The sequence below is a fragment of the Carcharhinus amblyrhynchos genome, chromosome 12, assembly GCF_965287045.1.
Source record: "Carcharhinus amblyrhynchos chromosome 12, sCarAmb.v2.hapA, whole genome shotgun sequence".
Lineage (NCBI taxonomy): Eukaryota > Metazoa > Chordata > Chondrichthyes > Carcharhiniformes > Carcharhinidae > Carcharhinus > Carcharhinus amblyrhynchos.
In genome coordinates this window covers 46,565,428-46,578,801 of record NC_137335.1, presented here as the reverse complement: position 1 = coordinate 46,578,801, position 13,374 = coordinate 46,565,428, and the positions used below count along the sequence as shown (strand labels likewise).

At 39.2% G+C, this 13,374-nt stretch overlaps 1 protein-coding gene across 4 annotated transcripts in view; it reads right to left on the bottom strand.

Moving 5' to 3' along the window:
- Nucleotides 1–8,134: 8,134 nt before the first annotated feature.
- Nucleotides 8,135–13,374, bottom strand: part of nrxn1a (neurexin 1a) — a 1,747,513-nt gene continuing 1,742,273 nt past the window's right edge. For all 4 annotated transcript variants that reach the window (XM_080200471.1, XM_080200468.1, XM_080200469.1 and 1 more), the window contains one exon: nt 8,135–11,746. In XM_080200471.1, the coding sequence (XP_080056597.1) occupies nt 11,442–11,746 (305 nt within the window). In that variant the 3' untranslated portion in view covers nt 8,135–11,441. The remainder of the gene's footprint in view (nt 11,747–13,374) is intronic.

Below are 13,374 nucleotides of genomic sequence, written 5' to 3'. Positions count from 1 at the left end.
GTCTTCAGAGAAGTCACTGCAGACTTAGTGGATGCATTGGTTATAATCTTCCAAACTTCTCTAGATTCTGGAAACGTCCCCGTGGATTGAAAGACTGCAAATGTAACACCTCTATTCAATGACAGAATACAAAAAGTAAGAAACTACAACTGAGTTAGTATAATGTATGTCATTTGGGAAAATGACAGAGTCCATTGTTAAGGAATTAATAGAAGGACAAGCAGAAAGTCAATCAATCAAGCATGGTTTTATGGAAAGAAAATCAACAAATTTGTTCGAGCTCGAGTTAACAAGTAAGGTAGACAAAGAAAAAGTCATAAGTACTGCATTTAGATTTCCAAAAGGCATTTGATAAAGTGCCATACCAACGGTTACCACACAAGATAAGAACTCATATTGTTGGGGTTAGTATATTAGCATGGATACAGGATTGGCAAACAGACAGAGAGTTGGAATAAATGGGTCATGTTCATGTAATGGTTGCTATATGGATTTGTGTTGGGGCTTCAACTAAGTATGATCTGTATGAATGACTTGATGAAGGGACCAACTGCACTGTAGCCAAATTTGTCAAAGATACAAATTTGGAAAGCAAGTTGTGTGGAGGAACCAAAATGGTCTGTATGTAAATTAGAGATGTTGGGAAAAGCTGGCATATGGAGTACTTCAGTGAAGCGATGCAGGAATGGTGTATGCTTTGCAATTTTATCATTTTAATTCATTTTACACTTTCTTTAATCTCCCCTCCAATGCTCCCCTGTTACCTACTGACTATGTTGGTCTTTTTTCTTACTATGTGGTTGTTGCATGTTTACATGTGTTTAACCTGATTGCTTGGCCTTTATATGTATTTTAGTTGTAAATTATGCTGAAAATCTATGGTGTGAATGCGTTTCTTAAAGAAAATAGATTTATTATTGTTTAAATGAATAGACAATGCAGACTGCTGCAGTGCAGAGGGATCTGGGTGTCCTCGTACATGAATCAGAAAAAAATTAACATGCAGGTATAGTCAGTTAAGATGGCAATTGGAATGTTGGACTTTATTGCAAGGGGGATGGAGTTCAAAAGTAGTGAAGTCTTGCTACAAAGTTACATTGCATTGGTGAGACCATAACTAATATACCACATATAGTTTTGGTCTTCTTACTTAAGGAGGAATGAGCTTGCAATGGAAGCAGTTCTGAGAACATTCATTAGATTGATTCCTTAGATGAAGCAGCTTCTGATGAAGAAATACCAATTGGAGTTTAGAAGAATGAGAGATGATCTTATTAAAATATATAACATTCAGAGGGGACTTGACAACGTAGATGCTGAAAAATGTTTACCAGCACGGAGAATCCAGGATTAGGTGGCACTGTTTCAAAATTTGGTATCTCCAATTTAAGACAGAGATGAAGAGGAATTTCTTTTTTCAAGACAATCCTTAATCTTTGGAATTCACTGCACCTGAAGAGCAGTAGAAACTGGATCATTTAATATATGCAAAGCTGAGTTCGACAGATTTTTGATCTCGGAGGAAATTGAAGGTTATATGGCCAGACAGGAAAGTGGGGTTAAAGCCACAATAAGATCAGCCATGATTTTATTGAATAGTGTAGCAGGCTTGTGGGACCAAAGAGCCCCTTCCAATGCCTATACAGACGGTGAGCCTCCAGAAGTCATGAACTTCATAAAATGTCTTCCAGTTTTCTTTGGCAATGTCCCGCATTTTCATATTTCACTTGCAGGTGTCTTTCAAATGGAAATATGGACATCAAGCAGGATGTAACCCAATGGCCAATTCACCAATCAGAAAAAGATTTTTGATCATATGACTGTCATTCATCCACTGAATGTGACCAAGCCAGTGGAGACATTGTTGGCTTTATAATGAAGGAATGCTGATAGACTTAGAATGTTTCAGCACCTCTGAATTGGTGACTATGTTCCACCAAGACATGCAGAGGTTATATCTGAGGCAGCCAAGTGTTCAGCTTTTTCTCCTGCCGAGCGTATTTGTCCAGGTCTCAATACTGTCAAGAAGTGCACTAAGGGCACAGTCTTGGAGGACTAACAGTTTGCTATTCTTGATAAGTTGCTATTCTCCCCATTATCTTATTTAGCATGGAGCTGTGGTTTTTACAATGCTTCAATGATTAATTTCAGCATCAAGTGATAGACTGCCAATGGCTGTGAAGTCTAAACATGTGAAATAACCAACAACTTCCAGTGCTTCATCATCAAAATTGATTGATGGTGACATGGTAGTTCCAGGGCCATGACATTTATCATTCAGATGCTGATGGTCAAACAAAATGCTTCACAGGTGTGAGAGAGTCTGTCCATTTGCCACTCAAGGTCTTCCTTGGTATGAAATGTTAAAGCGAAATCTCAGTGTAGAGAAACTCGCCGATGAAGATTTAGTACACTTTTGTCATAGATCTCAGGTGGGCAAGGCTGATCAGCTTTCAGTCAGTTCTGGTATGTAAGTAAACACCCTCTCCAGGTGAAGCGAATGCCAGGGACAGTGGCAAAGAGAAGTGCGTACAATGAGTCCATTGCATGAGTAATGAAAGCTAGGACGCTTCCAGTTTTTTGCATTCTACTTTCCTTCCCATTTTTGGCCTACACCACTGGCTAGTCACAATGTAAAAATTAGATCCAAGTGCGTACGTCTCCACTTCAGTACAAAGCCTTGATATTGGCAAGTCCTCTGTTTACCTCCTTGTGGTATTACATTGAAACTGGGGGTGTACTTTTCCCCTCCCACCCACCATAGGAATTGTAATGGGCAGGGACGGGCCATGCAAAAGTCTGTTGACCTCGGGTGGCGTTTTCCGGTCTTGGGAGCGCACGGCTGGAAAATCCTGCCATGGGCCCCTCAAGGCCTCAAGCTAAAACCTCAGAGGAACTCAGAGGAGGTTTAGCTCCCAGATTGCAATGCCTAGGCCCACCAATATGTAGACACTCATGAACCAAGTTCCCAGCTATGGGTGAATAACTCCATTGTTCTGTAGCTATGCATTCAGGAGAAGCGATGGCTGAGGGAGTAAACTTGAACAAAAATCTGAAGTGGAGCCCAAAGACAGGCTAATATCTAAGTATGTCATTCTTCTGGCACTCGCCACCAAGCTAGCGCCAAACACAGTGCTTTGCACTCCTTTGCTCCATGCAGGAAGGTCAAATGGGAGAAAGGGCAATCCTATTTTGCTGCAGAGTGTTAACACAACATGGGAGGCGGCTAAGGTATAGAAAACAACAAGTACCTATTACTACCATCTCCCCAAATGTATCTGTACCTTCAGGAGAAGTGGGAAAGTAACTATTTTACAAACTGAATATCTTTACGCTTATTAGTGATTTCACCAAATCAATTCCTATCTTTAGTTAAAAATTCACAGCAAAGCCCAAACTATAAACTGGGGTCAACCTGCAACTCTAAAGAACCTGCTGTTATCTAGTCATAAAAATTATTCTTCTGTACACTCATGTACCTTGCCTTATCAGTTATCTGTTGAGCACAGTTTCAAAGGATTTAACATGTCTCTCCTCCAACAGCAACATCATGATACCAATAAGAGGGAATATCTTGCACTTTAATAAAGAAGCCGAATAAAAGAGATAGACCAAAAGGTTTCAAAACTGCAACAATACAACTTGCATTTAAGTAGTATCTTTAATCGTAGAATCGTAAAGCACAGAAGAGGCCCTTTAGCCCATTTACTCTGTACTGACACATTAGGAACACCTGAACTCCCATCTAATCCCATCTGCCAGCACTTGGCCCATAGCCCTGAATGTTATGATGTGCCAAGTGTTCATCCAGATACTTTTTAAAGGATGTGAGGCAACCCGCCTCTACCACCCTCCCAGGCAGCGCATTCCAGACCATCATTACCCTCTGGGTATAAAAGATTTTCTCACATCCCACCTAAACCTCCTGCCCCTCATCTTGAACCTATGTCCCCTTGTGACTGACACTTCAACTAAAAGGAATAAGCTGCTCCTTTTCTATTTTGTTCATGTCTCTCATAATCTTGTACACCTCGATCAGGTTGCCCCCCTTAGTCTTCTCTGCTCCAACGAAAACAACCCAAACCTATCCAATCTCTCTTCATAACTTAAGATGTTCCATCCCAGGCAGCAACCTGTGAATCTCCTCTGCACCCCTGTCAGTGCAATCACACTCTTCCTATAATGTGGCAACCAGAGCGGCACACAGTACTCTAGCTGTGGCCTCACCGAAGTTCTATACTGCTCCAACATGACTTCCCTGCTTTTGTAATCTGTGCCTTGACTGACAAAGGCAAGTGTCCCATATGGTTTTTTCACCACCCGACTAATATGCACTTCCGCCTTCAAAGATTTTTGATTTGATTTATTATTGTCACCTGTATTTACAGTGAAAAGTATTGTTTCTTGCGCATATACAGACAAAACATACCATTCATAGAGAAGGAAATGAGAGAGTCCAGAATGTAAGAAATTGCATTAAAGCATTGTTAGAGAGTTTAAAAGAGTTAGAATGAAGTTTTAGAAGCATAGAACGCGAGTAAAAGATAGAATTAGAAGGTATGCTGGGCACAACTTGCAAGAAGTCACCTCGCTCTGGTGCCATTTTGGAACTAAGAACTGTGGACAAACCCACCAAGGTCCCTTTGTTCCACAGAACTTTCTAGTGTCTTATCATTCTTTGCTTCCTTGTCAAATTACTCTCTCCTTGCACTTTGCAGGATTAAATTCCATCTGCCACTTATCTGCCTATTTGCCTATTCCGGCTATATCTTCTTTTTGCCCAAGATATCCTGCCTCACTGTTATCCATATAATGTCAAAAAATGTCTCTGTTTTTCTGTAGCAGACACTCTGAATCGAAGATGACTTGCTTCCACTCCTGTTTGATGGGTTCCGAGTTGAGTTGTAAATCTAAGACACAGTCTGTCGGCTCTGCAGTTGGTGCAGCAATCTTTAGCTTTGAAGAAAATGACCCTGCCCTTGAACATTAAAGAAAACCCTAAGTGGCTGCAACTCTGTACTGATTGACAAGCAATCTGCTTTGAAATGGAAATCAAACAGCTGTTGCAACTGAAAAAAGGCCATCTGTTGTTTTAGTTTCAATGGACTTTATTGTTGACATTCCCCAGGATTTCTTTTGATAGGTGGAGCTATTACGAATGCATGCCTGAGCTTCCAAAGAGCCAGAATTACTCATCTCAGCAGGAGGAGCTGTGTTCACATTTTGATTATCAGCTTCAAGAGGTTATTAAAGGTTTATCTGTCTTTGATTTGATCTGATTGTGTAAAAGAATTTATTTTTAAAACTGATTGACCAGTTGAGGGGATTTACATTTTTTTGAATGCTTTCCTATGAAGTATGAAGTATCTTTGAATATGACAGCTCTATCAGATTAGAATTTTTTAAAGTGTCCATTTCAAATATATCTTGAGCTCTGTCCATAGTAGATATTGGTTGAGTGGCTATGGAGGACACATGAGGTGGGCATGGAAGGGACAAGGTGTGATGGGGGCATATGAGTGGGTGAGGCATGAGGAGTTGAGGGCCTGATGTTTGTCATTAAAACTGGGTGAATATCCCTGTAAATGGAGGCAGGTAGCCCAGGCCATAAAGCAGGAATCTACCAATCTTTTGTTTGCACCTTGGGCCCAAACTCATGCCACTTCCACATTCCCAGAGTGAAAGTATTATGGCTATCCTTTTAAAGGAAGCAGTGCTGTCGCATTGGGAAGTTTTTGAAATTCAATCTTCCCCCTCACCTACACTTCCTACCCCCCGAAAACTTGACCCCAGAGCTTTTGTTAGCTAGTGGTCAAGTAAAAGTTGTTAATTACGGTAACAAGTGCATTGGTATTGGATACAAAGGCAAGAGTGTTCATTTTGTGCCAAAATAAGCAATTGTACCTCTAATTGGAACTTCAGCGGGTTGGATTTTATGTTCCCCTACTGGTGGGTTTAAAGGTGGGCGCCCTTAAAATCCAGCATCGATCTACCCGCCACCTCTAATCCATCTGAAATTCTACAGCGTGATGGGAGCGGGTGCAGGGAGACATCAGGTGGCCTTCCTGTCTTGAGCCTGTTGCAACTCTGAAGTAGCCAATGAGGTGGAAAACTCTTGCTGCGAACCGCATGGGTAGCACCCACCCCTCAGCAACTCACAAAGGTAAACCCTCCTTCCCAGCTGAACCTGGCCCTCCACACACCACCCTCTTCCCCAAGACCCCCAATCCCACACTTACCTGGCTGCTGGATATAAATTATCCCGTTTGTAAGACACAGCATGGGTTCATGAAGGGAAGATCATGTTTGACTAATGGTGGAATTCTTTGAGAATATTACATGTGCAGTGGTGTATCTGGATTTTCAGAAGGCATTTGACAAGGTGCCCGACCAAAAATTGCTACATAAGATAAAGGTGCACGGTGTTACGGGTAATGTATTAGCATGGATAGAGGATTGGTTAACTAATGGAAAGCAAAGAGTGGGGGTAAATGGGTGTTTTTCTGGTTGGCGATCAGTGACTTTTGGTGTGCCTCAGGGATCAGTGTTAGGACTGCAATTGTTTACGATTTACATTGATGATTTGGAGTTGGGGACCAAGTGTAATGCGTCAAAATTCACAGAATACACTAAGATGAGTGGCAGAGGATGCTGAAAGTTTGCAAAGGGATATAGGTAGTTTAAGTGAGTGGGTGATTCATTGTGAGGTCATCCATTTTGGTAGGAATAACAGCAAAATGGACTATTATTTAAATGGTAAAAAATTGCAGTGTGCTGCTGTGCAGAGGGACCTGGGTGTCCTTGTGCAAGAATCACAAGGAATCATTTTGCAGTTGCAACAGGTAATTAAGAAGGCAAATGGAATTTTGTCCTTCATTGCCAGAGGGATGGAGTTTAAAAACAGTTAGGTTATGTTGCAGCCATATAAGGTGCTGGTGAGACCACACCTGGAGTACTGTGTACAGTTTTGGTCTCCTCACTTCAGAAAGGATATACTGACACTGGAGGGAGTGCAGAGGAGATTCACTGGGTTGATTTTGAGATGGTTGGCTTATAAGGAGAGACTGAGTAGACTGGGGTTATACTCGTTTGAATTTAGAAGAATGAGGGGAGATCTTATAAAAACATGTAAGATTATGAAGGGAACAGATAAGATAGAAGCAGGGAAGTTGTTTCCACTGGCAGGTGAAACTAGAATCGGGGACATGGCCTCAAAATAAGGGGAAGCTGATTTAGGCCTGAGTTGAGGTGGAACTTCTTCACACGAAGGGTTGTGAATCTGTGGAATTCCCTGCCCCGTGAAGCAGTTGAGGCTACTTCATTGAATGATTTAAGGCAAGGATAGATAAATTTTTGAACTGTAAAGGAAGAAAAGGTTATGGTGAGCGGGTGGATAAGTGGAGCTGAGTCCACGAAAAAGTCAGCCATGATCATATTGGATGGTGGAGCAGGCCCAGGGGCCAGATGGCCTACTCCTACTCCTAATTCTTATGTTCTCATGTTCTTATTATACTTCGCATGGTAGGAGCGCCTATAGATCCAGCTGTGGCCAGTGTTTACACTGGCACTCTGGTGACTGCAGAACTGTTGGTCATTCAACTGGGAAGAAGTCTCGCAACACCAGATTAAAGTCCAACAAGTTTATTTGATAGTAAACCCACAAGCTTTTGGAATGTGTTCCTTCGTCAGGTGAGTGGAAAGTTCTGATCAGAGAAGGGCATATAAAGGCACACACAGTTTACAGAGTACTGATTAGAATCCATGTCATTCAACTGGCCAGAAGCTCTCTAAGGTGGGACATCCTCCTTAGAGAGGGCAGAAGTTTGCCTAAAGCAATTAACACTGCTTCCAATATTAACTTGCTGTAGGATAGCAGTAGCAATTGTGAATGACCTCCTGACCAACTATTTACTGGGGTGGGTTGGGGGACCCTGGGACCCTGTAAAATCTGGTCTGATGAGTGTAGATAAAAGCTGTTACTCTGCAATGCAAAATTAAAGACTTTGATAAATAAAATGAGTAAATGAAGGAACGCAACGCTGGCAGTGTACATTCTGTTATTTATAGACGCTTTCCAATCCCAGAAACATACATACAAATGAATTAGAAGTAACATCTCCTGTGATACCTCCAATCTACCTGGAACTTTATTTCATCCAGTAAAGTAAAGCATAGGAGTCACATTAAAAAGTTCTTGAATAGTTCATTGTTGGCTTTGTTACAAAGCTGAAAATAAGGCTGATTAAACTACGAAAAGTAGAAACAATATTATGGAAATATCACACTACACCATACCAATGTAATTCCTTAGGTGTTATTTGCAGTTAAACAGGGAAGAAACAAAAGATTGTGTATCACAAGGTTTCTATTATAAGAAACATTTTATTAACAAAAACAGTAAATTCCACTGGCTTAGCATTTCCAATAATGGTTAACTTGGCTTTTGCAACAAAATTTTCTTTCAATATTTATCACACAAAGCACTCGAAGATGGGGCTCCAGAATGGTTTTGCTCGTTTTATCTTGTGTGAAATGCATCATTCATAAGTAAAATTTCATACAGTTTTAAAACAAGAGTTTGCCAAAACACAACACATTACAGTACCAAACAGTATCAACCTAAATGAGATTTGGAAACTGCCATGCTAGGGGCTGTAGGTAGTTTAAGACATAAGAAAAAGTTGCTTCAGTGCAGCCATTAAACCAAATTGTTGACTGCATGGATACAACCACCTTGGCAACATGAATAGCTTAAAACTGTCTAGTTAGTCAAGTTCTAATTACTTTACGATATATTCTACTGTTGTCTAGTGCTTTCTAAAGTTCCTACAGCCACTTTTAATGTATCTGATTGTATGGGCATGTTTAGTAATGGGATTAACTGAAGTAAACAAGTAGTTTTCTTCCCATTTTCATCTGTTGTCTGTATCCATCACCAGGCCTTAGGCCTCTTTTATATACCTTTGCATCACCAAAACAATGCAACTGCCAAAGAATACCACTCTGCACAAATTATGGTTCCATGCTGAATCCAAAATGCCACGAGACCTAACAATTAATCTTAAGTATGGAGGAGTTTCTCAACAACTTCTGAATCTGCTTTCCTAATAATAAGGAATGCACAGCAGATTATGCAAATTGAGGGGAGAAAACAGACTGTGATCTCACTGCAAAAGGTTATTTGTAAACTTGATCATGTGGGATTTTCAAGTCTCTTTCTGGTACAATTAAGAAAGCATAAAATGTTTTGAATTACTTTTTCCAATCTTCCTAATTTCACAAATGTGAACATGTTTGTGTGGGAAGCTTGAATATGGTTGACATTTTTCATGTTACTGGAGACAAAGGAAAACTGACTTTAATTGTAGAAACATCATCATTCTACACAATAAATGGGTCAGCAATCAAATGTTAGCATTCATATTAAAATTTAAAGGGGTGCAGTCTTCATGAACATTTTTAGATAATGCATTACTGTTTATAAATGCTCAATATAATTGCATAAATCACATCACAACATATCACTGTCAAGGTGCATGTGACATTATTGTGATTAAGGATCCATCTGCTCCTCAGAAACTGACTATAATGAGAACACATTTCTCTCTCCAAGGTAAAAGCAAAGTGATCAAAAATGAGTTTTGTTTAGACATTTATTCTAGTGGAGAGCATAAAATGACGAATGTAATGATTGTTTTAGATGTCATCGAGGTGGCTGTAGCAGTTGGCAAGGAGACTATAGTCAATTCTAAGTGACTGCTGACACAAAATACACAATTCCTGTTATGTTGTGGCCCCCGCTGTTTAAAGCTAATTTTAAATTCCTTCTTCCTGTTTGAATGTGTGAACATCTATTTTCCTCCCAGGAGGTCTTCTAGAAATTCAGCTGGTTTCCCTTGAAGTACACCCATAGAATCTAACATATTCTCTTTGTATTTGATTTGAAGTACATTACAACCGGGTTTATTGCTGTGAAATCATCTAAAAATAATATAGAAGCTAAATAATGAGTTCTTAAGATCTATACACGTTAATAATCCACATATAGGACTGTTTAGTCAAAGCTAGAAAATGAAGGACCTCCGATGCTTTAATGTTAAAGCTTTCAACTTTCAAATGGGATAAGGGACATTTTTAAATAAAAAATGATGGAACATAACAATATGAAATAGGAACAAATAAGCAACTATTTTCTGCAATGACTCTACAGATACTTAGGAAGGTTTCCATGTAACATGTACATGACATTAAGCAACATCAATATCTGGCTTGCAAATAATTGAAAGATCAGATACTTCTTTTAGCATTTTTCATTTTCCCCACTGGATGTAGTAAAGATAAAAAAAAACAAGGTGAAACAATTGAAACCAATTTCCACTGGTTTACCTTACAAAGATTTCATAGCATCAGCCACCATTTCAGTGTTAAACTCACTTTGTTTCCTGCACAACAAAACCTCATAAGAACATAAGAGATTACTGTCTGAGTCAATTACAAAAAATGCAGCTAAATCATATGTACATTCATATGTATCCCTCATACATGTATAGTAGACATTCATTACGATGGAAATTAAAAAAGAAGTTTGAGACAATTAATGACGGCTGCAAAAACATTGTAATATTGCAAACGTCATCAACAACTTCAAACCTGTCTATACCTAGCTACAGCTATAACATTACGTTTACCAAAAAATGTCTGGATAGCAGAGATATTTGCATTGTCTATACAACAGGCTATAAAACATCACTCATCACAGTCCAGAAAGCACATATACGTGTTTGTATAAATGTATGTAATAACATATTAGCGTGCATGAAAATTTTCAAATGATTGTATCTATGCTCTCTTTTATCTGTATATATCCATGCCTTACATTTCCTGTGAATGAAATTAAGGCTTTCCTTACTTCTTACAACCAGAAAGGGATTATTCCACTTTATACTAGTTTAACATTAGTCTTATGTTGTAGCCAGCACTTAAACACAGGTCGCCCATGGATGTAAAGATGATGAACCCTTTACTGTCGAGGGTCTGCTAACTATTGTCTATTTAAGTTTCTTGGAGTAATGAGACTTCTGTCATGTTGCACAATTGTTTAGCACTTTGGCTGAAAACTCATGGGTAACAGGTAGATTCTCTGTGCACTGTCGTAATACTCTTCTTTATGAATGCTTCATGCTGTTGTCTCCACAGTAAAGTTCAGACAACGAGAAGACGGAGCGAATGAAAACACTGTGAACAAGTAGGAGACTTCAACCAGCTTGAAATGTTAATGCTTACTTTACAAACTGTCGTCTTTCCTTCCCGATTATGTGTACTGTCTTTATCCCGTGTGCTTTGCAAAAAGTACATCTCAGTTTTATCATGTCTTTGATAAAATGAAGTTTTTTTTTGTTTTCCTTTTCTTTTTACAGACTTCCTTCTTCAAGAGTGTATAATCAGACGTAGTACTCTTTATCCTTATTCTTCTTGTTTTTGCTGGAATTTTTGGCATTGTTCACCTGCTTCTCTTTCACCACAGCCCCATTGGACTGAGCCGAGTTACTGATGTAGTTTCTGCTCTCATCCACATGGTAGGAGCCTTCGTCCCTATTCCTGTACTTGTACATAGCATAGAGGAGGATGAGAATGCAAAGAGCGGCTGCTGCCACAATCCCAACCACCATCCCTGTGGTGCTGCTCGATTCCCGAATCACTTCCGCTGTTCCTGGGAAGCCTCTGCCATCTGCTCCAGTGGGGTTTGCTGTGGGTACATCATGAAACATGGAGGAGGTTATTACTGGGCTTTTATACGTCAGCATGATTTGATAAGATGGGCAAAGGGATACAATACAGAATCTGGAAGGGGTTTCAAGCCACTGTTAAACAATATTTTTCTGACCTGCAATTTGGAAAAGAGAAAGCGGTTGCAAATCTTAACAAGAGTTAAAGTAAGTGTTTAATCAGTGCTTACAAATACTTTGTTCGTTCTGATTTCCTTTGTATCCCACCCAGATATCTACAAAGTAATCTTCAAATAACAATATGCACGCTACAGTTATAGTGTTATCTGTTGACTGGATGAAGTCATGTAAGAACATTATCACTAGGTGGCAGTTTGGAATTAACTACTCCCCTTTTACCTTCACCAACTACCATGAAAGAACACTGCCTTAAGAATAACACCACCCCATTAACTCAACTGGTGTTGTCACAATCAGTAATGCAAACCTCAAAGAAAAAGACAGTTTCCTTTTTATCGACAACAATAAATCAACAATGGCACATGATGAAGAAAAGCAAAGGAACATGATGAAGTAGAGGAATGGGTTTCTTATGGGACTTCTGTGATCATTAAAATGACCTCCTAGGAGCAAACAAAGTATAAGGTGTATTAGAAATGGACAGCACTGTGGAACTGCTGTTAATTTAAAAGAAAGAGCCAAAATGCATACATGTTAAAATACAGAAACATTAACATATGTCAACTTCACAGCACATAGTGAGATTTATGAAATGGATGACAACTGCAATTGGTTTATTGGTTGAATGCAAACATTAACACTTTAACATTTAGCCTGAAAGTATCAAAAAAGAATGCTCACCATACATGTCAGTCAACAAATTGCCCCCATGATTTGGCATGAAGGAAAAATGAAAGAAAGTTGTAAAAGAATGATCTAGAAACACAATCACATTTGCTTCTTACAGTATTTCAGCTTCAACATAATACTATAAAGCATATTAAAACTGTTAAATCTTTCAGATCAGTTAGCATACCTGTCAACACATTACAAAATAACAATTTTTCATGCTATCCAGGTACACCCATTTTTATTATCACATCCTTCCCATTTCAAGGAAATGGGTTTGCACATCTTTTAACAGAGACAGTAAGTGGTGGTCTAGTGAATCTCCTGTAAACTTGAAATTAAATACTATGTGAAAAGATCAAGCCACAGCCAGGAACCACACAGCAAAATGTTAAACTCAGAGACACGGTAAACGTGGGGTGCTCTGAAAGTTATCTTCATCGACTGATGTATCCTTATCAGTAAAGCTCTGAGATAAATTGTTTATTAAATGTCACTCCTTCTTAAGGTTTTCCACCGAAATACATTCCATAACAATGACTTTCCCCAGCACAGTGAATAATTCTCAGGTCAAATCTATATAATACTTGCTCAAAAGAATTGCTAGTTAGCGTCACACTGAACTTGACTCCTCACCTAAAAAAGGTGCATGAACACAACTCTAGGAAACAGCAAGCAGACATAAAAGCTGAACCATTGTGAAATAGTTCTTGACATGGTATACACAATCTTACCTTAGAAAATGAGAAAAGTAATTATGCAAAGTACCTGTATCATAATTATACCATTACAGCTACCA